The sequence below is a fragment of the Drosophila virilis genome, chromosome 3 (assembly GCF_030788295.1).
Source record: "Drosophila virilis strain 15010-1051.87 chromosome 3, Dvir_AGI_RSII-ME, whole genome shotgun sequence".
NCBI classification, from domain to species: Eukaryota; Metazoa; Arthropoda; class Insecta; order Diptera; family Drosophilidae; genus Drosophila; species Drosophila virilis.
The window spans coordinates 22,879,143-22,906,428 of record NC_091545.1 but is presented as its reverse complement, the minus strand read 5'-3'; the positions used below and the strand labels follow the sequence as shown (position 1 = coordinate 22,906,428).

At 40.4% G+C, this 27,286-nt stretch overlaps 3 protein-coding genes across 7 annotated transcripts in view; 1 reads left to right on the top strand and 2 right to left on the bottom strand.

Moving 5' to 3' along the window:
• Positions 1–13: 13 nt before the first annotated feature.
• pbl (epithelial cell transforming 2 pebble) lies at positions 14–18,166 on the top strand. Of its 4 annotated transcripts, none has more exons than XM_002048263.4 (12): positions 14–612; positions 4,500–4,716; positions 11,220–11,355; positions 11,429–11,535; positions 12,056–12,305; positions 12,459–13,862; positions 15,347–15,478; positions 15,545–15,898; positions 15,961–16,902; positions 16,964–17,074; positions 17,139–17,288; positions 17,350–18,166. In XM_002048263.4, the coding sequence occupies exons 1-12, from the start codon at positions 582–584 to the stop codon at positions 17,476–17,478; spliced, it is 3,963 nt and encodes a 1,320-aa protein (XP_002048299.2). In that variant the 5' UTR covers positions 14–581; the 3' UTR covers positions 17,479–18,166. The 4 variants fall into 4 exon arrangements, with proteins under 4 accessions (XP_002048299.2, XP_015030479.1, XP_032290321.1 ...); XM_032434430.2 differs by lacking the exon at positions 14–612 and adding an exon at positions 1,824–2,013; XM_015174993.3 differs by lacking the exon at positions 12,459–13,862 and having other exon boundaries at positions 16–612.
• Positions 18,167–19,349: 1,183 nt separating this feature from the next.
• On the bottom strand, positions 19,350–20,617 carry eIF4E5 (eukaryotic translation initiation factor 4E5). Of its 2 annotated transcripts, none has more exons than XM_002048262.4 (4): positions 20,158–20,615; positions 20,023–20,097; positions 19,768–19,955; positions 19,350–19,702 (listed from the first exon to the last, which is right to left on the bottom strand). In XM_002048262.4, the coding sequence occupies exons 1-4, from the start codon at positions 20,448–20,450 to the stop codon at positions 19,542–19,544; spliced, it is 717 nt and encodes a 238-aa protein (XP_002048298.1). In that variant the 5' UTR covers positions 20,451–20,615; the 3' UTR covers positions 19,350–19,541. The 2 variants fall into 2 exon arrangements, 1 of the variants encoding a protein (XP_002048298.1); XR_011416417.1 differs by having other exon boundaries at positions 19,561–19,702; positions 20,030–20,097; positions 20,158–20,617.
• A 622-nt stretch (positions 20,618–21,239) lies between these two features.
• The window catches only part of LOC6623630 (probable serine/threonine-protein kinase cdc7), a 35,337-nt gene continuing 29,290 nt past the window's right edge, over positions 21,240–27,286 (bottom strand). Inside the window, exons 3-4 of the mRNA XM_002048261.4 lie at positions 22,382–22,815; positions 21,240–22,319 (exon numbers count right to left, since the gene is read on the bottom strand). Of these exons, the coding sequence (XP_002048297.2) occupies positions 21,428–22,319; positions 22,382–22,815 (1,326 nt within the window). The 3' untranslated portion in view covers positions 21,240–21,427. The remainder of the gene's footprint in view (positions 22,320–22,381; positions 22,816–27,286) is intronic.

Sequence of the window (27,286 nt, the reverse complement as noted above, 5' to 3'; positions counted from 1 at the left end):
CAGCATTAACATTTATGTAAAATAAAGCGAGACGAACAGCCGTGCGACCGGACGTGTTTGACCGTTGATTTTGATTTTTAATTCCGACGCGCTGCAAAGAAAGCAAACTAAACACGTACAAGGCGCTGTGTAATTATTTGTAAACCAATTACAAGACACATTCGTGCAATTAAACGCGTGTATTCAAATCAAATCATAAACAGGATTGCAAAAAGTGTTAAATAAAAGTGACGCCGCCTGCCGCCTGCTGCATTCAATGAAATTCGTGCGAGCGCTTGTTAACGTACATTAGTGTGTGTGTGTAAATTGTGACTGTGGGCGCTTGTCTGTGTTCTTTTGCGCGCCGCTTTTTAATTGACCAAAGCGTTGTTCAATTTAATTGTGCAAAAACAAAGATGCTATGGCATTGGGCATTATTCAAGCAATGAGTAAAACATAGCAAACAAACCGTCATTGAAAAAACAAAGAAAACTAAACACGAAAGCTGCAGAAATCTGTTTTGTGCGTGCATTAGTATCTGTGTGTGTGTGTGTGTGTGTGTCTGTGTCTGTCTGTCCAAAATTTAATGCAATTCAAACGAAATGGAGACCATCGAGGAGCAATCAAAAACAGGTGAGTCGAAAAGGCGAAGGGTGGGGAAACAGCAGCTGTTTTGCCTCGCATCCGCTGTTTGTCTTTTATTTTACTTTTGTATAAATATACATAGATCTATTTTCTCTTTTTCTGAATTTTTCAATGTCGCAGGCGTTAAGCACACATAAAAAATGTCACTGCCAGCAAATAAATATCTGCTAGTACTTTCTTGTTGTTAAAGTTAAAACGCGTCAGGAAATTTTAAGCTACTTTTGAAATTTATTTCGGTGTGAAACATATTTATGTATTGTGAATGGCAGTGGCTCGCGCATCAAAAAGAAATGTGCGCTAAATATATTGCGCCCCTCGCCCCGCAGCGCACTCAACAACCCGGCACTGTACCAAGCTAACAACAACAATAACGACCAAAAGCGCAGACGCCGCTGCGGCAAAGTTCCTGCCTGCCCGTGCCGAGTTCTTTAGGTTAGAGCAGGAAACAAATTGCGTACTCTCACCCTCTCTTGCTCTCGCGCTCTCTCTTTCTGTCACTCTTGCGATCACTGCTGCTGCTGCTTTTTTTGTTATTGTTACTAGAGCCTAGTGATTTACCTACTACACACATTTGCAGGCTGCTTTTACTTCTGTCCTTCTTCCCTCTTTCCCGGTATATGCTTAACAGAGCCCGCACATGCCAATGTTTTCGGCTGTCGGCTCAATGTTAATGGCATTTTGTACACACACACACGCGCAAATGTGAGCATGTGTGCATGCATGTGAAGGTCTCAGCGTCTGCGTCGCCGCAGCGGACTACGTCAAGGCTCTGCCAGCTGACAACGTAATTTTATTACAAGATTCCGTTTTGATGAGTCTATATGACAAAATCTCTAGCAAAATGCCAAACCTGTGCGTGTGTATAGCCCCAGTATTTTCATTATACAAATGCCACTCAATTAGTTTTTCATCATGTTTTTGGCAACGCACCAACGAAAACGAGGCACAAGAAGACAAAGAAGAGGAGGAGAGACCAGCGCAGGCAATGGCAGAAGGAAATTCCCAAAGTGCAAACTCTTGCCGTCCGTCATCTCCCTCGGCCAGGCCCAAGCACCACCTGTGAGGGTCGTTTCGCACTCTGCCCTTAACTTGCATTTGTATTTGCATTTGCATTTGTGTCCGTTCGACGGGGGCGCACACCTGTGGCTTCCGCCCGGCTGGCTGCGTTCTCGTGTTTAGTTGCTATTCAGAGTTTGATCCTTAAACGTCGCTTCCTCGTCATGTTGCACTTGCCACTCGCAGCGACTTCGCAGCTCACCTGCGGCAAGGGCTGCAACATCAAGAACAATTTGGTCACGGTTCGTCGTCAGGCCTGGTCCTACTTCGCATACGCAGCTCAGGAGGCAGTTCAACAGGCTGCACTATGTCAAGTGTATGAGGACTTTACAGGTATTTCATTTCGTAGGTTTTTGCACAGGTATGAAAAGGCTAGATTTTGAGATTAGTTGCCAAATGCCAGGAAATTTACAAGCAAAAACCATCTTTGAATAACGTGTTTGGTTCTCCAGTCTCGAATTCTGCTACGCAGTGTGAATAACAATAAATTAAATTCTGAATGAAATTCGCATTTTAAGGAATTTAGCGCTTCCAAACTCAAACAGACCAAATAGATATGCTTAATTCAAGCAGAAAATGCTCTATTTCAGCTGAAGGTGGAGCGGTATATATATATATATATATATGATATGTATACCATGTGGAATATAAATTAAAAACAAATGCAATTAAAAGCACAATTTTATAAGATACATTATTGGCTCGAAATGATTATGAAAAAGCATATCGCATTAAAAAGGCCGCCAACAATAACATTTAAAAGCTTTTAGTTTAAACGTTTCGATTATATAATAATTTAATATGCATTTCTCTGGGAAGGCACTCGCCCGATTTCAGTATCGGATATATATAAAGCTTGAAGTTAAGGTAACTATTTGTTGGGACAAGAATATCAAATTTACATCTTGAACTTGTCTTTTGTCAATCAGTTAATTTAAAGAATGTTGTTCAAGAAACTTAAAAAAGTTTAATGTTTTTCTACAATTAATTAAGCTTATAGTCTCAGTCTCAATACTAGATTAGAGTTCATTTTAATGCACACATATTATACAAAATATGTTTTCCCATTTCCTGAAAATGTAATTGAAACAAATTTCTTTGTGCATTTGTGCATTAGATGTTGCCACAGCATATCGTATTATTGAATTCTTAGCTTGGCTTTTAACAATAACTTGAGACCTGTGCTATGCACATAAATAGTGTCCAGTTGTTGTTGGGACAAGTGTTTCACCTGATATTATTACTTCGATTATTTTTTGTTTCACTGACTTGGCTAACAGCAGCAACAGCAACAGCAATAACAATAAAAAAAAGGCCATTAGTGCATGTCATGCAATGCATACCAGAGCCAAAGGTGTAAACTTTATAAGCACAACAAAATATTTGACGTGCAATGCCCATAAATTTCCATTGTTAAACTGAGTTATTCTAAAAATTCCATGCGTCATGTGGCGACAACACACAACACATGCAACTCCTGCTCATCCCCCACGTGCCGAAAGGGGGGACGGGTGGGTGGGTGGAGCATCTGTATGGAACGCAGCGTGTCTGGACTTTTCTCAATTGCACAAGTGCCGATGTCTGCCTCTGCGTCGTCTCGAGCGGCCAGAGATACAAAAGCGCAATTGGCATCAGTTACAGCTGCACAATTCTGGATAAAATTAATGCACACAGTAGCTGGCTATGTGTGTGTGTGTGTGTGTGGGGAGGGGAAATTGCATGCACTTGAACAATTTTGTAGAGCGCGTGTGGGCGGGCGGGTGGTTGTGTGTATATGGTTGGCGGCGGCTGCATTTTCTTTCTTGTTTTTGCATTTTTCGGCATGTCGGCAATGATGTGAAGGTCACAGCGGGGGGGGCTGGTTGGGTGCCACGAACACGAAATCAAACAATAACAAAAATAATAATAATAATAATAGTAATAGTAATAATAATAATAATAATAGACAGCAATCAGCACTTGGCGATCACAATTAAAATTGATGTCAACAGCTCACAAAATTGCGGCCAAATGATCGACATCGACATCGTCGTCTGCCCTTCATTTGCTGCTGATGTGGATGCCACAGTTGCTCGCAGAGATCCTCCACTTGCTTCTATTTCGTCTTGCAATTTATTTGCTTTTGTTTTCGCCCTCCTGGTTTTTGTTGTGCGCCGCGCCGCACAGCTCGCCATTTGCATAAACAAACAAAAACTGATGGCCATAAATCATAGCGCCAAACTTTGAATACGCTCACCTCACCTCACCTCACCTCTCTCTCTCTCTCTCTCTCTCTGCTCCTCCTCCTGCTCTTGAACAAAGTGTACTTAAAATTTAGTGAGCTGTTTGCGCCAAAAGTACTTAAGAGGGCGTGTGCGAGGGTTGAAGGCGATGCTGTTGAAGTGCCCATCAATTATACAAATCACATGTTTATACTATATATATCAAATGCGGCTCTCATCTGCCGTGTGAAGCATTTAGTCGGAGTTACTAAATACCTATAAACTATTACAAAGTTAATATATAACCTCATTCATTCATTACATGAATTTGATTGCATAAATGTAAAACCCATTTACAGAGTGTACCAAAGTCAATTGAAAGAAAGAAGAAAAATGATTGGTTTCTTTAGCAGATCTATAAACGGAAGATAATATTATTTAAACCCTACAGAGAATTTTTGTATATTTAAACAGACTCAATTACTAAACAACGTCCACGAGCTGTGTCATCTGACTGTGCCCTGCACACTTTAAGCATTATAATCTTTGTGCTATATATAGAGTAGACGAGAGTAACATACTAATGCCTTGTGTCATACGCATTCTACTCATCTGCAGAAATGTCCATTATGTCAAAGCTGCCCACACGCATCTGCCTGGTGGGCGAGGCTGGCAAAGATGCGGACACGCTGCAGGCAGCCGAGAGCTTTGGCATGCCTGTCATCCAGTCGGAGACCGGCCTGGATGTTATCAATGATATGGATTGGCGCACTTTCTATGTGCTGCAGGACTTTGAGGACGAGATCTTCGACACAATACACAAACAAAAGGAATGGTAAGTGCTCACAACTAGCAACTACTTAGATATATGTTTCCCTATAAATACGAACCTAAATTGGACAAGACGCGACATGACGCCACAGAATGCCACGAGTTAAGCGGCAACAGAAGCCAAATTTGAAATTTAGACATACGCATGTGTTGCCTATCCCCAAACTGAAAACATGGACCCAACGGGCGGTGGCAGCAGGGGTCACCTCCCCACCGAAATAATGTGGTAGATTGACAGCGCCAAAAACGGTGACAATTCATCCCTTCCCATTTGCATACCCTATAAAGATTGATTTTTTAGCGTGCAAAGGGTATCATTATGAGGATTGCAAATAGAAATAGAAAGAGAAAACATAGAAATTCCGGAACGTTCTCAATCCCAGTTTTAAATTTGACAGTTGTGCTTAAAAGCCTTACTCTTTTCAATATATAATATCTATATCTATATACATAATAGTTAGCCTAAATTGGCATCTACCAAAAATGGCAAGATAAATCCATTTTTGAAAAAGATACAGTTTGGTGAAGGCTCAGTCTAGATTTGGGTTCGGTTTGTAGTTAAAAAAATGAAATGGAGTTCTGGCTTCAAATTAATTTGGCCCTAAAATATATAGAGTACCAATAACGTAAGAAACTAATTCGAAATTATTGCAGTTTTTTTTTTATCAATTACTTAACTTTATTTAGCAAAAGAAAATTATCCAAACAGCTTAATATTAGAAAAGTTATAAGTAAAAGAAAACACAAAAAGGCGCCAATTAAGTCTTCTTACACATAAGCTCTTTACCTTAGAAGTATTCTAAAAAACTAGATAAAAACCAATTTATTAAAATTTAATACTTTGGGAAATTTCTACCTCTAATAACAACTTAAAGTCGATTTGTCGTAGACATAAAAATTTTAATACTATGAATAGTTTTGATTTCGAGCTAATTTGTTGATTCTTAGACAATAAACAAATTGTTTAGGATATAAAGTAAGGTACAAGCCAAACTTATCAGATGTGTTTGAGCTTCAATGAGTTCAATTAATATCTAATATACGAAAGATTCAGCAGAACTAATCAATTAATGCATCCTGCGTTCATATTATTGTTTAAAAGTTCCAGAGTCAAGTTGTCAATATGATTTTTTAGCCTATTTGAAGAGCTCACAGCACATATTTATTCGGCATATTTAGGTCTTTATGATATCAGTCTTTAATTGTTCTTAGATTCTTATACATATATGATGTTAAAAAAAAATGAAAAATATGGAAGAGCATTAAGTAAGCTTTCATAATCAAGAGCTAAATCCAGCCATATTAGTTACATTAGTTAGATTACAGGGTATAAACCATTCGTATTACCCACGCCACCCAGAAGCATACGAACTTATTTTCTTTCTGCAAATTTGCTACAAATTGTTGTCAAATTTGAGACTTGCGGCATTATGCGACACGCTTGATTAATTTACCCGCTGCGCAGTAATATGGCAACATTCAAATTAAACAACAACAAGAAGAACTATAACACAAACATACAAAAAACATGCACGGCCTCTGCCTCATTAGAGATTAACAATAATAATTTTTTTGTTTTATATTTATTTACGATCGTATTCAAGGTCAACAAATGCGTTTGTTGTGGGCAGTTTCTTGGCTTGCAGATTGTGGCAAAGCATCAGGCATGGGGCATGGGGCATGGGAGAAGAGGGACAGGGCGGCGTTTCTATTGCCTGTTCTGCTACGCTTTCATGTTCAACATCAGTTTTTCCTCCCTCTTTTTTCGCACAAAACATGTAAAGAGCAAAAAAAAAAAAAAGAAGAAGAAGAAACGGAAGCCAGAAGAGGGGAATTACGAGTATTATTTATTTGCCAAAATTTCATTCATGTTTCGAATGTTTGTTTTCGTTTTCTATATTTTCCTCTATTTCATTTTCTTTTTTTTTTTGCACATAAAATTGTTTTTAGTTAGGACTAAATATATAAGTGTATGCTTTTTTTATGGCATTTTGCTCAAAATAAATTTATCATAATTCTTATAAATAGTTGGCAATTAGTTAAGAATAATCAAAGAATATTATTTATTCAGTTGTTGCAAGCATAAAGATAGCTTAGTCATTATTTTTGTCTATTTTAGATTTCGAGTCTTGCAAACAATTCATGAATATGCGAGTGAATACTATGAGTACAGCTGCAATTCATGAACTATGCCGACGCAGCTTACGTAAATCGCAAGAAATGATATTTTAAAATAGCATGAGTCTTATATGATAATATAATATTGTGATAAATTTGAATTGGAAATTGAAGAAAGAGAAAATGACATCTGCTGCTTGGAAAGAAAATTATATAATAATAAATTATATAATGTGCTATATATTTTAATAGTATTCGCTCTAGTGTTCAGTTTTATGGGGTTTTTCATTTAAGTATGCTTTTGATTTTTCCAGAATTTAAACATTAATTTCTGTACATTTATAATTTTGTAAAGTTTTGATTTCCGCACATTGCAATACACGAATTTCATTGCATAAACATTTGGGAACTCTCATTTGTATGTACCTAGCCTTCATACATATGTATGCATATGCACACATTTACACATATGCACGTACATACGCACATATGTATGTGAACATTCATTGAAGGCTACTTAACCCTCAGTTTCGGCCTAGATTCGCCCAATTAAAGTGAAGCCTTTCCAAAGAAGGCCGTGCCATATGTAATTTTACATATGTGCTGTTATATAATTCATAGGAACTTTTTGGTGCTTCCCGCGAAAAGCCAAGTAAAGGGAAAAATATTGAAGCAGCTGTTGGGAAAATTCCCTGAATGGCTTTTGAGAATTGTTGCATTCACAGACTCAGACACTTAACGGCCACTTAAACTCGCAAAAACGATGCCAGAAAGATCTTGTTAATTGCCATTCGCCAGCACACTGACTATAGGTTCAAAGTACATACTATATGTATAGCTAAAAGTACTTACAGATATACATACATATATATATGATTGAATCACTGAATCATAGGAATTCGCCTGCACTGTGCTCCCTTTGGGGGAATTGCCTATTTTGGGGCGCTTTCATTCATCGACTAAAACTCATAAAAACAAAAATATATATATAAAAAAAAAACATAATTAAATGAAAATTTGCCCAACACACATGACAATTTTTGGTTGAGGAATTTGTTAAGTCGAAAAGTTTGCGCACTTCCAATGAAATCGAAATGAATCTCGCGTCTGTGATTGCAGAGGTGCTCGCTTGTAGACGCGGGGGTGTCTAGTGAGAGGGAGGCGTAGAAGCTGCGGGGGTGCGTCATATTGCAGCAATCGTTTGGCGCCAAGATTCTATAAAAAATGTTTTATATGGAACACCACACGATGTCAAGTCGCGTAGAAAGTGTGAAAAGCGTCGCCAACAAGTCGGAAATTCTTGACGAAAAGCAACAACAAACAAGAAAATCCTCAACAAAAACAACAAAAAAAAAAAAAAAAAAAACGAGAACACAAATCGCAGAAAATATATAAATACAATATAAATTTTTATTATATTTTTTGATATATGTTCGTATATGCACAGCCCCACAGTGCGTGTATATAATTTATAAGTTTTCAGTATGGCAAATTAATTGTGCGTGGAGGGGGCTGGGGTTGGGCTGGGAAGGGGACAGTACTCAACGCGTTGCTGTCATTGACTGTTCTATAGTTTTGACCCTCGCAAAGTTCGAGTGGCTGTGGGCAAGCGGATTGGTGGGTGGCAGGGGCAGGGGGCAGAGCCAAAGATCAGCGCACTTTACAAGCAACAAGTTCTTCACGGAGTGTCCAATGGTCCATTAAACACATACATTCATCCAATTTTGGAGGTCGACGGTGGCTCATCTTTCAACTGGGGAGCACGCACTGCGCATTTTTGTGCTTTGACTAAGCTGTGCGCTTGGGTTTTCCTTGGTTTTCACATTGATTGTTCTACGAAATGCCTATGAAATGTGTATGCAAGCATTACATATATATATAATATGTCAAATATTTGCATAAATTCACCTGTCAGCGTGTCCCGTCCATGCCCGAGCGATCTCCTTTGGCGCTCTGTTTACCGTTTTGTCATCTGGCTCGTGGGTTTTCTCTGCCATTCAATGTTTGCGCAGCTTACAGCGAATGTGTGTGTGTGTGTGTGTGTGTGTGTGGGTGAGTGTGTGGCATTTGGCACTTGAGTGTGTGCCATCAAGTGGCATTTTCTATTTCCACAATTTTTCATTCCATTGCGTTCCGCAGCTGCTGCCGCTGCCGCCGCCGAAGTCTCTGTCGACGTCGACGCTCGGCATTTGGCTCAATCATTTTCCCCAGGCCACACTGCGCAACAGTTGTGTTTGTTTAGTTTTAGCCGTGCCGTTAGAATCATCAAATCGTTTTTCGTATTTTCCCAATAAATAGAAATATATATTCTCGTTCGCTGTGTCGTGCCATTAAATTTCTTAATACTCGTATTCAGCCTAGGCTGACAAAACTCAAAGTTTGCTTAAACATTTGTGCGCTGCATATGGAAACCTATTTGTGGTAAGAATTACAACAAGCGATGTGTGTGAAACAAGTGCAAACAGACTGTGTGAAAGCTGTGAGAAGTCTCGCCTTATCAGGTGAAATTGAAGTGCGTGTCGGTTGTGGTGCTCTGAAACAAGTCTCAAGTTTCCAAATGTATTGCCGCTTCTCTTCCATCTAATTGAAACGAAACGCATTGTGCAATGTGCATGGACACTAAGATAAGGCCAATTAAGACGCGCCTAACAAGCATGTGCTGCTGGCATAGTTTTATGGTCTTAATACTATACAGAATGGCATGATTTTAAGTGCTTCTCAGCTGAGATGGCCTTCTTAAGATGGGTTTCGGTGAGCCGAAACATTTCTTGTGTTAGCTTAAGTATGATATGTCTACATACATATCAAGCGTATTTTGTTATTTTATAAAAAACGTATTTGAACTCTTGAACTCTAGTTGGTTCTTTTTTCAAATGCCTTAAGATTCTTTCTCATCCACTTAAACATATTTTCTCTATGCCCCCGTCTTGCAAACTGTCCACATATATACATTATTTTCTTAATAGCTTTTATTTTATTTTTTTTTTTTGGAAAATATTCAATGCTTTTCAGTTTTTATAGCTTTGGTCAGCAACAAAACTAGAAAAGAATTTCGGTGAGCGTCTGAATATAAGCAAAGGCCTTTTACAAATTTTGCGTTGATTTCATGTAGCAGCTTTTCAAATTGTCATTTAATTATAAAATATTTGTCATTCCACAAAGAAGAGATATAAAGGATTATAAATTATTTAATCAAGCTATCAATATGTATATTAAATATATATATATTTTATACAAAAATATTATTCAATTTTACACTATTAATTCATGACCTCTTTCTTTTCTCTCCAAGTGTTTAAGATTGATCAAATAATTTTTATAAATTAAATTCTTATATAGTAAAACTGAAATTAATATCGGAAGCGTATCACTTTCGCATGTCTTAAAAGTACTTTAAGAATTGAAGTATATTACAAATCAGTATTATTTGTATATGGCCCATGCTGAAGAGCACCAAAAAGATCTTAAATATCTGTTCTTTGAATTCGTTTCTTAAGTGTGTCCCTTGTCAATCTTTCGCTTAAGGTATTTCAGATGTTTTCACTTATTTATACTTCTTGCCAAAAAAAAACATAATGTTTCCTGGAATTTTCTATAATTATATACATTTTTTTTTTTGATTATGGCTCATTGTTAGCCAAGCATTGAATGGCCGTGTTGCGTATATCCTAGCCACAGCCACAGAACGCATGAATGAATGATGAATGCAAATGTACATAAATTAATTTCAATATTGTAAAAATATCATAAATACGTTTGCTGGCCAGGCTGGCAGGGAGAGGCAGACAGAGGCATTGGGCAGCATCCGCCCACTTCCGCTCGATTGATTTGTTTATAAAAACTTCCGGTACGTGGCCAGTTGGACGCACAGTAGCAGCCAGACAGTACTGTACAGTCAGCCCCCGGGCTGGCATCTGCTTCGTCATAAACAAAAAAGCCCTTAAACAAATTGATCGCAGCATGAGTTGTGGTGTTGGGGTTGCGGTTGCGGTCGGTGGGGCTCTCGTTGTCGTTGTCGTTGTGGCTCAAGTCAAAGTTCAGTATTCGTCTGGCTTTTTGATTGTTGTTTACATGCCCAGCAATTGCCACCTGGTGTTGTGTGTGTATCTGTATATCTCTGCGTGTGTCGCATCGCATCGCATCGCAACAGACCTGCTCTCAACTGATTGTTAACTTGCAGTCACTCGTGGTTTGGCTGATCGTACGGCTGCTTGAACCGATCTGCAGAGTCTTGAGTGATATTCGAACAGTTTGATATATGGCTGGCGCGGAGCAATGGCCAAGGTCAATTGGGGCCATTAAAAATTGCCTTGCATAACTCAAAAGTGTGCCACATAAATATTTAATTGTCTTTTCTTCCACTCCCCAACTCTTACTTTTGCATTGCAGCATTTTGGGTCCACCCGCTTTGAAGTATGCGGCAGAGATGAAACAGACACTGGGCCAGAACACGCGGCCCATTTACAACTATGCAATGCGTGGCGTGGTCACTTGCTTCACGGGCATACGCAAAAAGGATGAGCTGGTGAGTGGGGCAACAGCCCGTCTAGCCGAACGAATACTTTGTTATTATAACATAATGTTCCTTTCAATTGCAGACTAAACTGGTAAATCTCATACACTCCATGGGCGGTTGCATCAAGAAGGATTTAAATACAAAGACCACGCATCTGATATGCAATCACAGTGGTGGCGAAAAGTATCAGTAAGTATTAAAAGCAAAATCATATTAGCTTAAAGCTTTAACAAAACAAAGTGTCGCGGTCCTAAAAGATAATAATACATGGCATTAATCTTGTGCGTGTGACAAAAAGCGAATGCTAAGATCTTCGTAAAGGCTTGTCAGCTTGTTCATAATAGCTTTAAATAAGATAAATGATGTGGACTAACTTTAAAACTTAAAGCTTAACTTAACTGCAAACAAAAACTTCAACAGCTCTTTCATAAAACCTTTTAATATTGCTAACTATTTATCTTAAAGCTCTATTAAAGCTCAAAACTCAACTGTGAACGCAGTCTAAATTATGAAATTCAGTTCTCCTAAACCAATATATTTAAAGTAAAACTGCAACAAATTAAACAAATTCGCCAGCTCGTTTATAAAAGCTTTAAAAAGTATAATTTGGGCTACCTATTTATCTTAAAGCTCTTTTAAAACTCAAAGCTCAATTGTAAATGCAGCCTGTTATTAAAATATATTTTAACTTTCCTTCTCTTCCAAATAGATACGCCAAAACCTTTCGCTTGACGGTGGTGCGTCCCGCTTGGGTTTATGCCGCTTGGTCAGCGCGCGATTCATTGGAGTTTGAGGCCACACAGGATAGCTTTACGAAGGCGCATCGCTTAAAGGCATTCGAAGGCCAGAAAATTTGCTTCTTTGGCTTTCCCGCTGAGGAGCATCAACACATGGTCGATGTGCTGTTAGAGAATGGCGGCGTTTGTGCCGAACTGGACGATCCGGAGTGCTCGCATGTCGTGAGTTATCCCTCTACCCCAAAAACCAATTGGGGCAGTTTTCTACTCAATATCGTTTAGTTGTAATTTGCATGCAACTCACTGGCATTTGGCTTTAAAGTTTTGTTGGTTTGTTTGTGTCTTATGGCTGATTTTCGTGTATATATCTTACAGGTGATGCCCAATACGGGCGCTGTCCTTACAAGCACTAGCACTAGCACTACTAGCACTGATACTAACCACAACACTAACACTAAAAACCAAATAGCCAGCAGCCCCAGCCACACACCCAATCACAAAACGGACCTAGACTCTGCTGATGTGGCCGAGCAACAAGAGAGGGATCAGGACGAGGAGGAGGAGGATGAGCTGCAGCAGCAGGAGCAGCAGCCTGTGTCTGATAAGGAGAATCAATCAGACGAACTGGATGACATACATTTTGATGTACGCTTGTTTGTCGAATCCGCCGATATACAGCAGCCGGAAGAGCTGCCGCTGCCCGACTCCGCGGACGAGGAAGATGTTCAGGCCAGCACGCCGAAGAGCAGCAAGCAACAGCCAAGCATCGTTATAACCGCTGGCACGCCCACCAGCTGCAATGGCAGCCCATCAGCCGCGGATGAATTTCAGACAAACGCTGAGAGTCTGTCGCCCATATTGATAGCGCCTGCCAAGCTGCTGACCATCGATACCATCAACGAGTGTGACATGGAAACGGATGATTTGACGGCAGCCGCTGCCGAGAATGATTTGAAACGGAAACGCGACAGTTTTGACAGCGTCTCGCTGATGTCTGTGGACTCATTTGCTCTGCCCGCGAGCACCAAGAAACCCAAGCTTATACGCACTGGCTCCATCACACGCACCCTGAAGCGTTCCATGAGTTTTGTGGCCGATCGCACGCCCATCATTAAAACGCTGCGCACACGACGCAGCTCCATTGCCGTTGCGGATGCGTCAACATTTCTGGGCAGCGAGACAATCGAGGCGGATGATTCCATGTGCTCGCTGGCCAGCATTAACAGCACGCTGAACGAATCGATACGGAAGCCGGTCAAGGCATTGCGCAGCATTTGCGATCGCATTACGCGCAGCAGCAGTCGCCGTGCCGAGCGCGAGGCCACGCCCGAATGTGGGCCGTTGGACAGCGGCTTCAAGACGCCCAAGGCGCCGCTTCAAAGATTTGGCGCTGGCGGCAGCGCCTCGGCCGCTAAGAAAACAGCAAAGCGTCTATTCGGTCCGATGGTTGGTGGTGCTGGCGGTGGTGCAGGTGCAAGCAGCTCCTTAACATTTTCAACTAACAATGCTAGCAATCCCAAATCTAACCCCAATCCCAATATCAGTACCAATGGCAATGCCCTTGTCAATGAAACATCCTCCGCAATTGCCTGCTGTGCTGCTGCCACAGCCATGTTGCCCATAAAAGTCACCTCATCTATATCAACAACAACAACATCATCAGAATCATCAACTTCAATAACGTCATCATTGATCGCTGTGCCAATGGATGCTCCCAAGCTGACAACGTCGACGCCGCCGCAGGGCGACTGCAACGCGTTCGCTGCCGATGAGCAAATGGTACTTACATGGATAATACCCCATTAAAAAAAAAAACAACTTGGAAACGCTTTGAAACGGCACAGCATAAATACTAGATAGGGCATTGCTATCATATTTAACTAAAGCTAATCAGTCTGTGATTGTTGCTTTGGCTGGAATGATGTGGAGTTATACTAAAGAAATACTGCTCAAGTTCGTGTTGAAACCTGCCACGTGCCAGAGAAACTTTAAAGGGAAGTTTCAACTTTGTTCAACTTGCCCAATTCAGCTAATATAGAAGAAACTCAAAGATGACACGTTTCATATGAACTTTGGCAGCTTCTTGAGTTTCTCTCAATTGTTTTTCGCTTTCGTTTATTTGTGCGCAGCAACTTCTCTATATTGCCAACGCTTCTCGCTCTTCATTTGCATTGAAACATTTTGTGCTATTTATTTTTAAACTCGACGGGCGATTTCAACAATTTTTCAGCTGCTTAACGAGCTGCGGACTTTTTTTGTTTTGCCCATTTTCAGACCAAATTTGAAACCCAAAATCTCCCAAAAACCCCTTGAAAAATTAAATTAAATTACATGTTAATTGTTTATGGTTATGTTGTAGTTTAAGTCATAATTTGGGTGCGGTGTTTGAAGTGTTTCTGCTTGTTTTATTTTGGCTTGTTTTTTTTTTAATCATTTCCTCTATTATAACTCTATTCTCCATCTGTTTTCCGAGCACACGCAACAACAACAACAACACGAAAAGCAGCACAATAAATATTGATAAACATTTATTTGCACAACGAATAGCATCACACGTTCCGCTTGATTAAATGTTAAAAATGCCTTCAAGAATTCCCAAAAAAAAGCAAAAAAAAATATATATATAAAAATTGGTAACAAAAACATAATGTCTGGCCGTTCTCGAGTTCTTTAAAGCAACAAAAAAAAAAATGAAGATATTTCTCTTGCTATGGACTAACAAATATTTGCACAAATGTTTCAGTACATTCGATGGCAGGAATTTCTCGAGATAAACAATTTTATATTTTTACTTAATCTATTTTTCTACACTTTTGTCTTATGATTTTTGTTTTGCTTGCGATTTTTATGCCCGTTTCAAAGTGTTGCCAAGAATGTGCACTAAAAATGTTTTGTTTGGCCTGTTATTTTTTTTTTGTGTCTTTCCTCTTTTTGGTTCGTCTTGAACACGGAATTAAAAACATATTTGGATTCCGATACAGAATTTCTGTATGAATATTAATAAATAATAATTTATTGTGCTGCTCTGCTGCTGCTGCTGCTGCTGCTGCTTTTGTGAACTGTACAATAGATTTAATTAGTTGGACGCTTGATTTAAGATTGTATTGAATGCATTTGGCAACAAACAAAACATTTTTATTTTAATCACATTTTTCACATTGCACATTTTCATATCGTTTTTATTGCACGATTATGGCAAAAACAATTCATTAACAATTCCTAATTGTACGTTTTTCCCAATTTCCGAATGCGCTGCCCATCAGGTCGTGGACGAGCACACGACTGTGTCGAAGCCGGAGCCCAAGAACCATAATACGCACATTCTGAAATCGGACTGGTTCTGGTATACCATACAGAATGGCTATGCCAACGAGATGGATTATCTATTTGGCGATGTAAGTGCCATATTAAACACATTTCAAATAGATGCCAACCATAATTTTATCGGTTTATATATATAGTATTTGGATAGCATTACGAATACGCCAAGCACAGATCGTCGCGATTCGCTGCCGATTAGCTTTAACAAGCGGAAACGGAAGCGTTTCTCACAGCGCATCCAGTTGGAGGGCACACCCCTGGGCACGGGCAAGCGGCGATCTTCGGTATCGGATGCTGGTCTATTGTCCGTTTCGAATAGCTTCTTTGATTGCACCACCAGTCCCGATAAGCTGGAGAATGATAAGCTACTGCTGCATGTGGAGCCAGAAGCTAGCGAGGCCACGCCCACCAAGAAATCCATGCGATTTAATCACTTTATGGACTTCTTTACCACAGAGTCCAACTATGTGGGCATACTGGATACCATATTGAATGTAGGTAGCTGCTACTGATCCTTATCGAACATTGCTAAACATCCTTTCTCTTTATTCTGCAGCTGTTCAAGAACAAACTGGAAGAGTTGGCCGAAACGAATGATTCGCTGCTGAATAAATCGGAGATCAAGTCAATCTTTGGCAACTTTCTGCCCATACACGAGGTGCATCAGAGCATGCTGGAACATTTGCGCAAACTGCATGCCAATTGGCGGGAGGATTGTCTCATTGGGGACATCATTATACAGCATCGCGATGAGCTGATCAAGGCCTATCCGCCATATGTTAATTTCTATGAGCAGATGAAGGAACAGCTGCAGTACTGTGATCGCGAATACCCACGCTTCCACGCCTTCCTCAAGATCAACCAAACCAAGCCAGAATGTGGACGTCAGAGCCTACAAGATCTAATGATCCGACCCGTGCAGCGTTTGCCAAGCATTAGCCTGCTGCTGAACGATATACTGAAGCATACGAACGGCAGCAATGCGGATCATGCGCGTCTCGAGGAGGCACTGAAAGCCATCAAGCAGGTGACGCTTCACATCAACGAGGACAAACGCCGCACCGAATCTCGCATGGCCATCTTTGATATATTCAACGATATCGATGGCTGTCCAGCGCACTTGGTTAGCTCCAATCGCAGTTTTATCTCCAAATGTGAGGTCAACGAGCTGTCCGATTCACTGAGTGGGCGTGGTGACAGCCTATTGCTTTACTTGTTCTCCGATTCCATAGAGCTGTGCAAGCGCCGCTCGCGGGGCTTCAACACGGCCAAATCGCCGAGCACGGCCAAAACGCATAAGCACATTAAACTGATATCGCTGAATACGATACGATTTGTCATTGATATTACGGACAGTCCGCGTGCCTTTGGCCTTCTGCAGCGTGGCGATAAGGAGAAACTCTACACGTTTAGCATCATTGACGAGGAAACGGATAAGCTGGTCTATCTTAAAAAGTTGTGCATGCAAATTGCCGCGCACACGTGTCGCACAGATGCTGTGAGTAGTTAAAGAAAATTTCCAATTTGTATAGACTGACTGATGTACATTTTGATTGCAGGACAAAATGATGCTGAGTCGCACTTCACTGGAACTCGAGGTGGACATCAGCGATGTAAATGTCAGCACGTTAAGCAAGGCCTTCAAATTAGCTGCAAAAACGCGCCTAAAGGTAAATTTCTTAATAACTGATTCCATAATGTGCTCAATTTAAACGCATTTTTGATTTTTGCCAGGTGGGACGCGCCTTTTCCTTTAACAAAACGCCCAACAAGCTGAAACGTGCGGTATCCACAATGATGACATCGCCGTTTGGCAGCACCAATTCGCTGACGCCCGCCTCGCAGCTGGCACAGATGCGTCTGGCCAGCTGCACCAATATTAACGTGAGTTACTACATATATGTAATATATTCGTTTATTTGCTAAATCGATTGCCAAATTACAGGAAGTAGCTGATGAGGATTGTGCCAGCATGCGCAGCAGCTCACCATCTACGCAGTCCGAGCTGCTGGTCGTGCCGCCGCTCTCTGTGCAGCCCACGCGCAAAAACAAGGCCGTTGTCGGCCGAATTTAGCCAGCGATGCTTGAGTCTGGCCCCGGCTAATGCTCAACTCTCCCAATAAGCGTATTCCATATGAACTCTTTAGTAGGCCTTAAGTACGTCTCGAACACTCACGTGTGCCCATGCGTAATCATGACTGTATTGCATACTTTCGATATTCGTAATCTCACAAAAAAAAAAACAAAACACACGCGTCCAATCAGTATAAGGTCGTAATTTTAGAATTCTTTTAAGCGGTTTTTTAATTATCGCCATTAAATGTTGCGCGCAAATGTTGAAGCGTTTGCGTTGTTTTTGGCGTTTTCGATCATTTATGTAACGCTCAAAACTAAGCGGAATTGTAAATAGTACTTCTTAATATGTCTATCTATACATCTACATATATATATATACATATACCATGTCTATAACTTTATGTTCAATGTAATCGTATGTAATATAACTAATCGTATTAGTGACTTGAAATCGCATTCACGCACTGAAAACAAATCGGTTCGATTTCATTTTGTTCGGCTTGTCGCCATACTGCTAAAGCTGTGAATGTTTACTGAGTAAATTTAAAAAAAAAAATATTCATAACGATTAATGTTAAACTCATTCAATTTGTTTGAGACCGGCATCTACAGCATTAAGTTGTATTATAACAGAACATGATGATGTTTAAGATTTAATATATAAACAATGATATGAAACTTCAAAACCAATTTAATTTTACTAGAAGAAATGACACGGAGTTCCATGAATCGAATTAATTATAACTGATACTTGCTGGATAAATAATGGATCCGATTGTGCGAAATGTCAAGAGTACACAAATTCATATTTTTGCAAGATTGGACTTCATTTAACCGAGATATGGACATTAAAAGTTTTTGAAAAATATATAAAATTTCGAATATCTCGGGTATTACAAGTCTGATTTCCGAGCGGTATACCTTGTTTTACTCGTACAAACCTGGACTATCGATTGCCATCGAAAAATTTCAATTCAAAGTTTTAACCAAAATTGACAGAAATGGCAAGGGGTTACATCACAATTTTGGCGAAAATCGGCTCGGTTGGAAAATCAACAATTTCTGATGCCAATCTGTTCTATAGAGTCTCGCAAGTACGGCAAGGCATATCTCTCCCGAATCGCACTTAATTTGTCCGAGATATGGACATAAAAAGTTTTTGAAAAATATATAAAATTTTGAATATCTCGGGTATTACAAGTCTGATTTCCGAGCGGTATACCTTGTTTTACTCGTACAAGCCTGGACTATCGATTGCCATCGAAAAATTTCAATTCAAAGTTTTAACCAAAATTGACAGAAATGGCAAGGGGTTACATCACAATTTTGGCGAAAATCGGCTCGGTTGGAAAATCAACAATTTCTGATGCCAATCTGTTCTATAGAGTCTCGCAAGTACGGCAAGGCATATCTCTCCCGAATCGCACTTAATTTGTCCGAGATATGGACATAAAAAGTTTTTGAAAAATATATAAAATTTTGAATATCTCGGGTATTACAAGTCTGATATCCGAGCGGTATACCTTGTTTTACTCGTACAAACCTGGACTATCGATTGCCATCCAAAAATTACAATTTTAAGTTTTAACCAAAATTTACAGAAATGGCAAGGGGTTACATCACAATTTTGGCGAAAATCGGCTCGGTTCCGAAATCAACTATTTTTAATGCCAATCTGTTCTATAGAGTCTCACGAGTACGGCAAGGCATATCTCTCCCGAATCGGACTTCTTCTAGCCAAAGTATAGACATTTGAAGTTCTTAGAAAATGCTTAAATTAAAAAAATGTCCTGCCCGATTACGGAATGGTTTTCATTGTTATAGTTATATCTATAAAATGCTTGAGAGAAAAACCAGACAATGGATGCCCTTTCAGTAATCTGCGGCAAACAACAACTTTATTAATCATAATAAATAAATTACGGTAATTTAGTTGCCTGAATTTGCTGGAATTTCAAAATACAATTTGGGCGATATATCTAATGGGTTTCTTATACTATTGAGCACTTATACTACGCTTATCCCAACTGCTGTACATAGGCAAATATTAATTGACTTTTGTTATAGACTATATACAGATCTGACGCCAGAATTTATTTTAGACATCGCATCCGAGTGCAGCTGATATTGAAGATTGTGCGATTGGAGGTGTAATAAAGTTTTCAATTTGAAACCAATCTCTAGTACGGCCAGCTCGTTGGTACCATTGGCCGTCCAAACAGCTGCAAATGGAGGAGATCCCTGATTAAGGTATGCTTTAGATGGCTAATTATTTGGTAGTCCGTACATATCTTGTTGCTTTTCGCACGTATATTAACCACAGCGCCGCAGATTTCGCTAGCATATTCAAAGGACTCGCCCACCATCATTAACAAAATATCCAGCCAGATGCGATCGAGCGCATACTTCGAGCTCTTGCCGACAGTGAACAGCCAGCGACCGCCCTTGATGTTTGCCTCGTCTTCCCACATGGGCCTGCAAGACAAATAAGAGTATTATCAGTTCGGATTGGATTGAACAGGTATTACTTAGATTAGCTTACTGTATACCCTGTTTGAACATATAATAGTCGCTGCCAATCTTGAGCTCCGACGGTGTCTTGATGGTATAGTACAGGCTGAAGGGCAGATGAGATTTAATATTTTGAATAAGTTGTCAGACTGGGGGGGGGACTTACCCCCAAAAGGTTTCGATGCTATCGATTTGTGTGATTTCATTGAGCATATCCTTCCAGTGCTTGGTGCGATCATTTTCGAGATACCACAATGTCCAGACATGCTCTAGCGGATGTTTATACTCGATTTTATAGGTTTGTTCGTTCTGCTCCTCGGGCACACTTTCCAGCTCATGCTCCCGTTCCTTTAGCAGCTCCTGCTTCTCAATATGGGCAGACTGCTCCAAGCGACTCTGCAGAAACTTATTTGGCTCAAAGACCGATGACTCAAATGTTTGCATTTGGGCGCTGGCCATGCTTGGGATACCCTGTAAATCCTTAATGGGTGGGCAAATATTTAGCGATAAGTATGTTAGCGTTGAGTGCGTTTGCCGGAATATTGCGGAAAATACCGAAAAGTTTTGAGCGAAACGTTACGTGCCGAAACGAGGAATTCTAACGATAGAATGAAAGCAGATAGTGAGCAAAAAAATATGACAGGAAATGCTAAGGCAATGTCATCTATAACATACGCAATACTCAAGGCCTGCTGTGATACAAAATCGAAATGTCTCAAATGAGAATAAGCTGTTGGCGGCAGGCCGAAGTGTAAATACTCTGTCAGACACATGGAAAGCTAAGTGACATGGTACCTCAAGGCATTTGCTAAGGCCATGAGGTATATAAATACTCGCCGAGTGGAATTGGATTGGAAGAGACTTCACCTGCTGCTGATAAAACTGATGTTCAAGCAGGCGAAGGCTCTTCCAAGCCTGTTCCAAATCTCGTTGGAATTGCCAGAATTATTTTTGGTAAAATAATAATATGAAGACAACTTATGATTCAGATCATAATCAGAGATCATAAATGGTTCTATATCTTAACCATTTAAGATCGGAAGGTCCGAATATTTGATCGAATTTCACGCTTTTCTTTTCCATTTTCTACACACATTGCAAATGTACATTTATTTTTCTGTAGCTGCAAAATCATATAAATACTGCGAAACTTAGTTTGTAACTATACAAATAATTAAATGTAGAAATGCGGCGTATTCGATAAGAAACTGAAACTAAATACATATACATAATTAAAATAATATCATATACATAACGTACGTAAATCAAAAATTTGAAATTTAATTTAAGGAACGGCTAACAGCTAAACGAAAGAGAGAGAGAGAGAGAGAGGCACTAGCGAGTAATAGAACATAAAAACTAAAAAACTTAATTGAAACGGAGCGAGAAATGCCACTGGGGTGGGTTTTGGGCATCGGTGCGAGTATGGGCTCAGCCTAAACCCAGAGCACAGCGGCTGCATCCTCATTGGAGAGCGTGGAGAAGCGCTGATAGCGATTGGCATTCCGATAGGTTTTCGCTGGCGATTGCGTCTGGCAGCTGGCCGGGAGCTGTGGTTGCAGCGGTTGCAGCGGCACGCCCACCACATTCAGCGCCGACTTCAGCGTCGAGTTGCGGCTCTCTGTGGAGAGCGAGAGGCGGCAATTGTTGCCGCCAATCAGTGTGGAGCTGAGCGGCAGACCCACATCATGGAACGAGCTGATGGAACTGAAGCCGCTCTCATCCTCCGTGCTGGAACCATTATTATTGCAGTTGCTCGCAGCTGGCTTGCTTTGCTTATTATCATTGTTGTTGTTGTTGTTGTTGTTGTTGTTGGCGGCATGCTCCTCATCGGTTTCGATTTTGGATGAGGACGAGGCCGTCGAGGAGATGGTGGAATGCACAGAGCTATCGGTGGAGCTGCGCAGCGACAAACGCGAATCACGCATCTGGTTGGCGCGCAAAAACAGCATCTCAGCGCTGCTGGCGGCGACGGCGGCGGCGTTGGCATTGCTGCCGTTGTCCAGCTCAACGTTGCACTTGACAGCCGGCGGATGATTGGCCATCACATCCAGGCTGGTCGAATTGTGCAGCGGCGCGGGCGCAGGTGCAGCTGCGAGCAGCGTCAACACTGAGCTGGTTTTCTGATTCTTGCACAGACGCTGGCCGCCGCCCAGGGAGACGATCGAGTGACGCGGCTGCGTGAGATCCGGCTGCTGCCCAGACATGTGCAACAGGTTGCGTATGGTGCGCGCCAGGCGAAAGGCCTCCTGGTTAAGCTTCTCCTCGGCTGCCTCCGGCGAGGAGAGACGCGACTTGCAGCCGCCCAACTTCTTGGGCGAGCGTCGCCTGAGAGAGAGAGAGCTATTAATAAATACTTAAACAGATGAGCCGCACACACACACACTTACCAGGTGAAGTCCTTGAAGGCATTGTAGCTGCCCGCTGGCGCAATGCTCTCGTAGCTGTGCTCCTCGTTCATGGTCAGCATCGATTTGTTTAGCATCAGATTCGTGCTGCTGCGCGCGCGCAAATACGAGGCGGAGCTGTTGCACGAGGCGACGGAGCCAGCGCAGCTGTTGCCGCCAGCTGCCGGGTCCGGGCAGCCATTGGGATCGCTCTGCACGCCGTGCACATGATGCAGACTCTTCGAGCGTGAGATTTGCTCGCCCAGGCCGCCGCCCAAGCTGTGGCGATTCGCTTGTTGCTGCCGTTGCTGCAACTGTTGCTCCTGCTGTTGCAACTGTTGCTGTTGTTGCTGCTGCTGCTGCTGCTGTTGATAGCGCTCGAAGAAGCGAGCGACTTCCTCCATTACAGCTCGATACATTTCACAATTGGTTTCTGTCTGTTGAGAAAGTCAAAGTAAAGCTTAGTTCGGTAAAATGACAAATTCGATAGGGTTCTGTCCGCGTTTGAGACTGTCCACATCTATGTCAGTTTTTCATGGCGGCAAACCCGAGAAAAATATTGCTATAAATTGGACTTACGGCTCACACCCAGATCTGGCCTTTGGGTGCGGTTCGTGTGGCTGATTTTTTACAATCATAGACCTAGACTTTTCGTGTGAGTCTAGGTTTAACAATGTTTTTTTTATTTATTTATTAATTAATTATTAATTTATTTAAATTCGATTCGAAACCTTTAAAATGATTTGGCCCAGAAATTAAAATATGCTCCAAAAAGTATTCAAAATATTGAAAATGTAACGTGAATGAATGTTGCTCTCTTCTATGCGATTTTCAAGCATGTCATAGTTATAAATCAATTATATTAGAGAGCTTTTTTTTTTTCTCTCCCTGCTTTTTTATCTTCCTTTCCCTATTGCACACTTCCCTTTTTTCCTTTTCAAGCTTTCTTTCTTATCTGATACTTATCAAAAAAATCTCTCATAATAGATAAGTTGACTATTCAATTCATGAGAATCGCATGGAAAGGCAATCTACATAAGCAAATGCGAATCACGCCAATTCACATACGATTATTTGCTTGATAAATCTTTAAGTCTTATATCATAAATAAGAACAGAATTTCGCAACAATTCCAAGGCACATTACGTAATGATGGAAAATGCAGGGTAAGTATAAACGTGTTAGGTCTTTAATTTCGATTGTATAATCGTCGCACCGTCTAGTATTCTTTATAGATGTCTGTTCTGTTCCGTCTGTCCCTTCCTTTGTCTGCCGTATATAATTTTACGCTTCGTCTGTTCCTATTTGAAATTCATTTGCAGCAATTTGTTATGTTAATTATCTTAGGTAATTTTGCATGCAAATTTTGTTGGACAGTTGTTCAATTTCGGCTTTGTTCTCCCATTTTTTCCGCTCTATCTAAACGTTTCTGGGCTTCGAAATTCTGTGAATGTTGGGCTTTTATAAAAGTTGAATGTGTTGTTTTATGTTATGTTGCACTCATAACTCGAGATTATTTGACGACATTCTTTGACTTTTCTTTGCTTTTCGTCGACTTTTCTTTTACCTTTCTCCCGTGCAAGGTCGTTGCCACATTAAGCCCGTCATTTATTTATGATATTTGATTTCAATCAATAAACAGTTTACGCTTTGATTATGTTAATTTGTTTATCAAACATTTTCTATTGTCAACTTGAGATGCCGTTGCATTTGTGGAGCAGTCTTCGCTCTTTGCTCCAGAGTCCAATTCAGCTCAACCTCGCCCCCTGCCCCTGTTAAACGACTTTCACTTGGGCGACGTTTTAATTTAACCTAAAACTAAGTCGGACTAACATTTCAGGCCAGCTCGACTTAAACGCGGTCTGTGCGCCACGTTTTAAGCACAGAAATTGCCGTCTTTGGGCCAAATTGTTGTTGGCCCACAAATTTGCCTGCCTAATTAACGTGCAGCGTGCCGCGAGGCGTTGCCAAATTGGCTAGTCAAAGTGTTAAGATGCCACCTGGCCCAAAAAGGCTGCCACTGCCACTGACACACCCACTTCTTGCTGCTGCTGCTGCGGCGGCTGCAATTGCCAAATTGGCCAAAAAGAGTTTTACATGACGCCCAAATGAGGCACACAAATAAAAAAATAAATAAATAAAAAAAAAACCAAATGTTGGCAATGCAATTTGGCAGCAACGTTTTGAGCCAATGTTGTTGTTGTTGTTGTTGTTGTTATTGGCCTGCCTGCTGATTACGTAAGCTACAAAATGTTTGCTGCGGTCTTTCAAATAGTTGCCAATGTTTTTGTTGTTGTTGTACATTTTTCCGTTTGGCAGCAGCAGCAGCAGCTGCCATTTAAAGTTTTCCTGCTGCGTGTTTATTGGATTGAAGATGGGAATTACGAGTGCACCATTCCCCTCCCTCCCCACCCATCACACACACACACACACACACATACGTAAGTGTAAGATTTATGCGATTATAAGAAACAACAGGTTTAAGCGAGGCGTTAAGCATTAAAAATACGCTTTCAAATAAATTAATTATATTATTTCTTGACCATTTTCATATGTTACATATACATAACATATCTTTAAATATATGCTGTAATATATATATATATATATATATTACATGTGCTCGCATAGAGTTGGAAGAGGCGATTAAATGTCAAGTCTATAAATAATCGTTTCTGATCCATTTTAATATACCTATGATATAGTACTGCGATTTAAGAAACATTACTGCAAAAAAAAAAAAAAACAGAATGCCAAGCTATTTCCCTGTAGTAGACATTTGCCTTAGAGGGAAGCTCGAAAATATGGAATTTGATTAACCTTTTCCATAATAGAACCTACTTTCCTCTGCCAGCTATGTGATATAGTGTTCCGATGTGGATAGGATTTTTGTAAATTTGTAGAGACCCTTGAGAGAAACTTATTTTTGCAGAGTTTGGTCAAGATATTTTGCTTAACAAACAAGTTTTTCATACACGAACCTAGCTATCGACCAACTGTGCCTATGTCAGCTATGGGATATAGTCATCCGATCCAAATGGTTTCGACATTTAGAAACAGACAGATGGACAGACGGACTATATATTAACTCGGCTGTTGATGCTGATCCAGAATATATAGAGATATTATCTTTTATGTTATACAAGCTATATGTAAACAAAATGTGAGCTTCTCTGAGATATCTTTGCAGATTGAAAAGTTGCAGCATAAAGGAAGCTAATTTGTAACCAATTTTCGTTATGTTATAGTCATTCGATGCGAGTGTTGCCACGTTATTTGGCTGCTGCAATAAAAACCTGCAGCTGCAGCAAATTGCAGCAGCTTCAAACTTAGCATAGGCAAATTTAGATTGATGAGCTATGCGGACTTTATGTGAAAGTCTTGTTGTTGTTGTTATTGTTGTTGTTGCATTTATGCCTTATTTAATTCATTAAAGCGCATTTGCTTAGCCAAACACTTATTGAGTTTGGGCCAGATTCGTGGTGGATCTTGCCCATTTGCTGTTCACAATTTTGGTTCATTAAAAACCCATCTAGAGCTGCGCCAGCATCCGCTCACACACACACACACACACACACACACACAAATTAAAGTTCCTGCCTTCAATCAATCGACGCCATCAATCAAAGCGGACTCAGGCTGTGCGTCTCGTGTCTGGAACTTGGCTCTGGTCTCTCTGGTCGCAGCCCACGCTTCGTTCATGATTTGTTTGTTGTTTAATGAAGTTGTAGTTGTTGTTGTTTTTATTGTTGTAGTTGTTGCTGCTTTTTTGCCGGTTGCTGCTGCTGCTGCTGACCGCCTTTGGCTGCTGTGTAACCCAGTTTTTCTGGCTTGGCTAAGTTTTCCGGCGGCATTCCAGCTTGAGAGAAGTGTGGAAAATATTTATCACTGATTAGATTGCAATTTTCTGCCGCCTCGTCGACGGCTTTCCACGCGTAGCCAGCTTCATTGAGGCGCATTTAAAGCGCATTAAATCAAAATGAAAGCGTAAATATTTTGCCATTGTTGTTGTAGCTGTTGCTGTTGTTGCAACTTGATGAATTATAGAATCTGAAATCAGTTTGTTGATTGAAAGTGTTGCAATGTGTGTAAACACAGCAGACACATGCCGCGCGTCTTTTGCCATATATGAGAAAGTTGAAGGTCAGCACGGTTCAAATATGGCTTGGAAATTGAAAAGCATGGCAAGAAGAAGCAGAAGTAGAAGAAGAAGAGTATTGAGCACAAGCTGCGCTTAGATATTAACCAGGTTAGTTAACTGCCAACAAGTCAGCGACCCAAATACTTTACGACTTGCTATTTTCCAAACATAAAGCTGATCAATTAGACGCGCCCCTTGGGTGGCAATTCGATGTCTCAGATTATGGCTAGAAATTGAATTTCTTGTGATTAACATTTTGGCTTCTGAATTCTGACTGGAAATTTGCTCAATATGAAAGGCTTTTGAGTCGCCTCGGCTTACTTATAACAAATTTTTATAGCTTTTCTGTTAAGATTTTGGCTGGAATTATGAAACATCCTTGAAGAAGTTTGTGCAGCAGAATTGAAAGCACAGCATATTAAAAATATTACAGAATCTCGCATTATAGTTGTATTTATAAAAGTATTATTATGTGTCTAAAAGAAAAGATATAACTTCTTTTATATAAAGAATTCCAGATTGTGCCACGAGACATTTATCCTATTATGTTTTCATGTAAACATTTGCTAGAAATATTCTAAAAACATTTCCTAGTCTTACAATTTGCCTACTCTAGCTATAAAATATTAACCCTCAGTTAAGTTTCCATTTGCTTCTTTCTAATAATTTCTTTAGCATTTCCAATTTAATTTTTTTGTTAGTTTAAATATTCAGTTCTTCGTAAATTTTTCTATTTTACCATTTCCAATTTCCCTTTAGCATTTCCT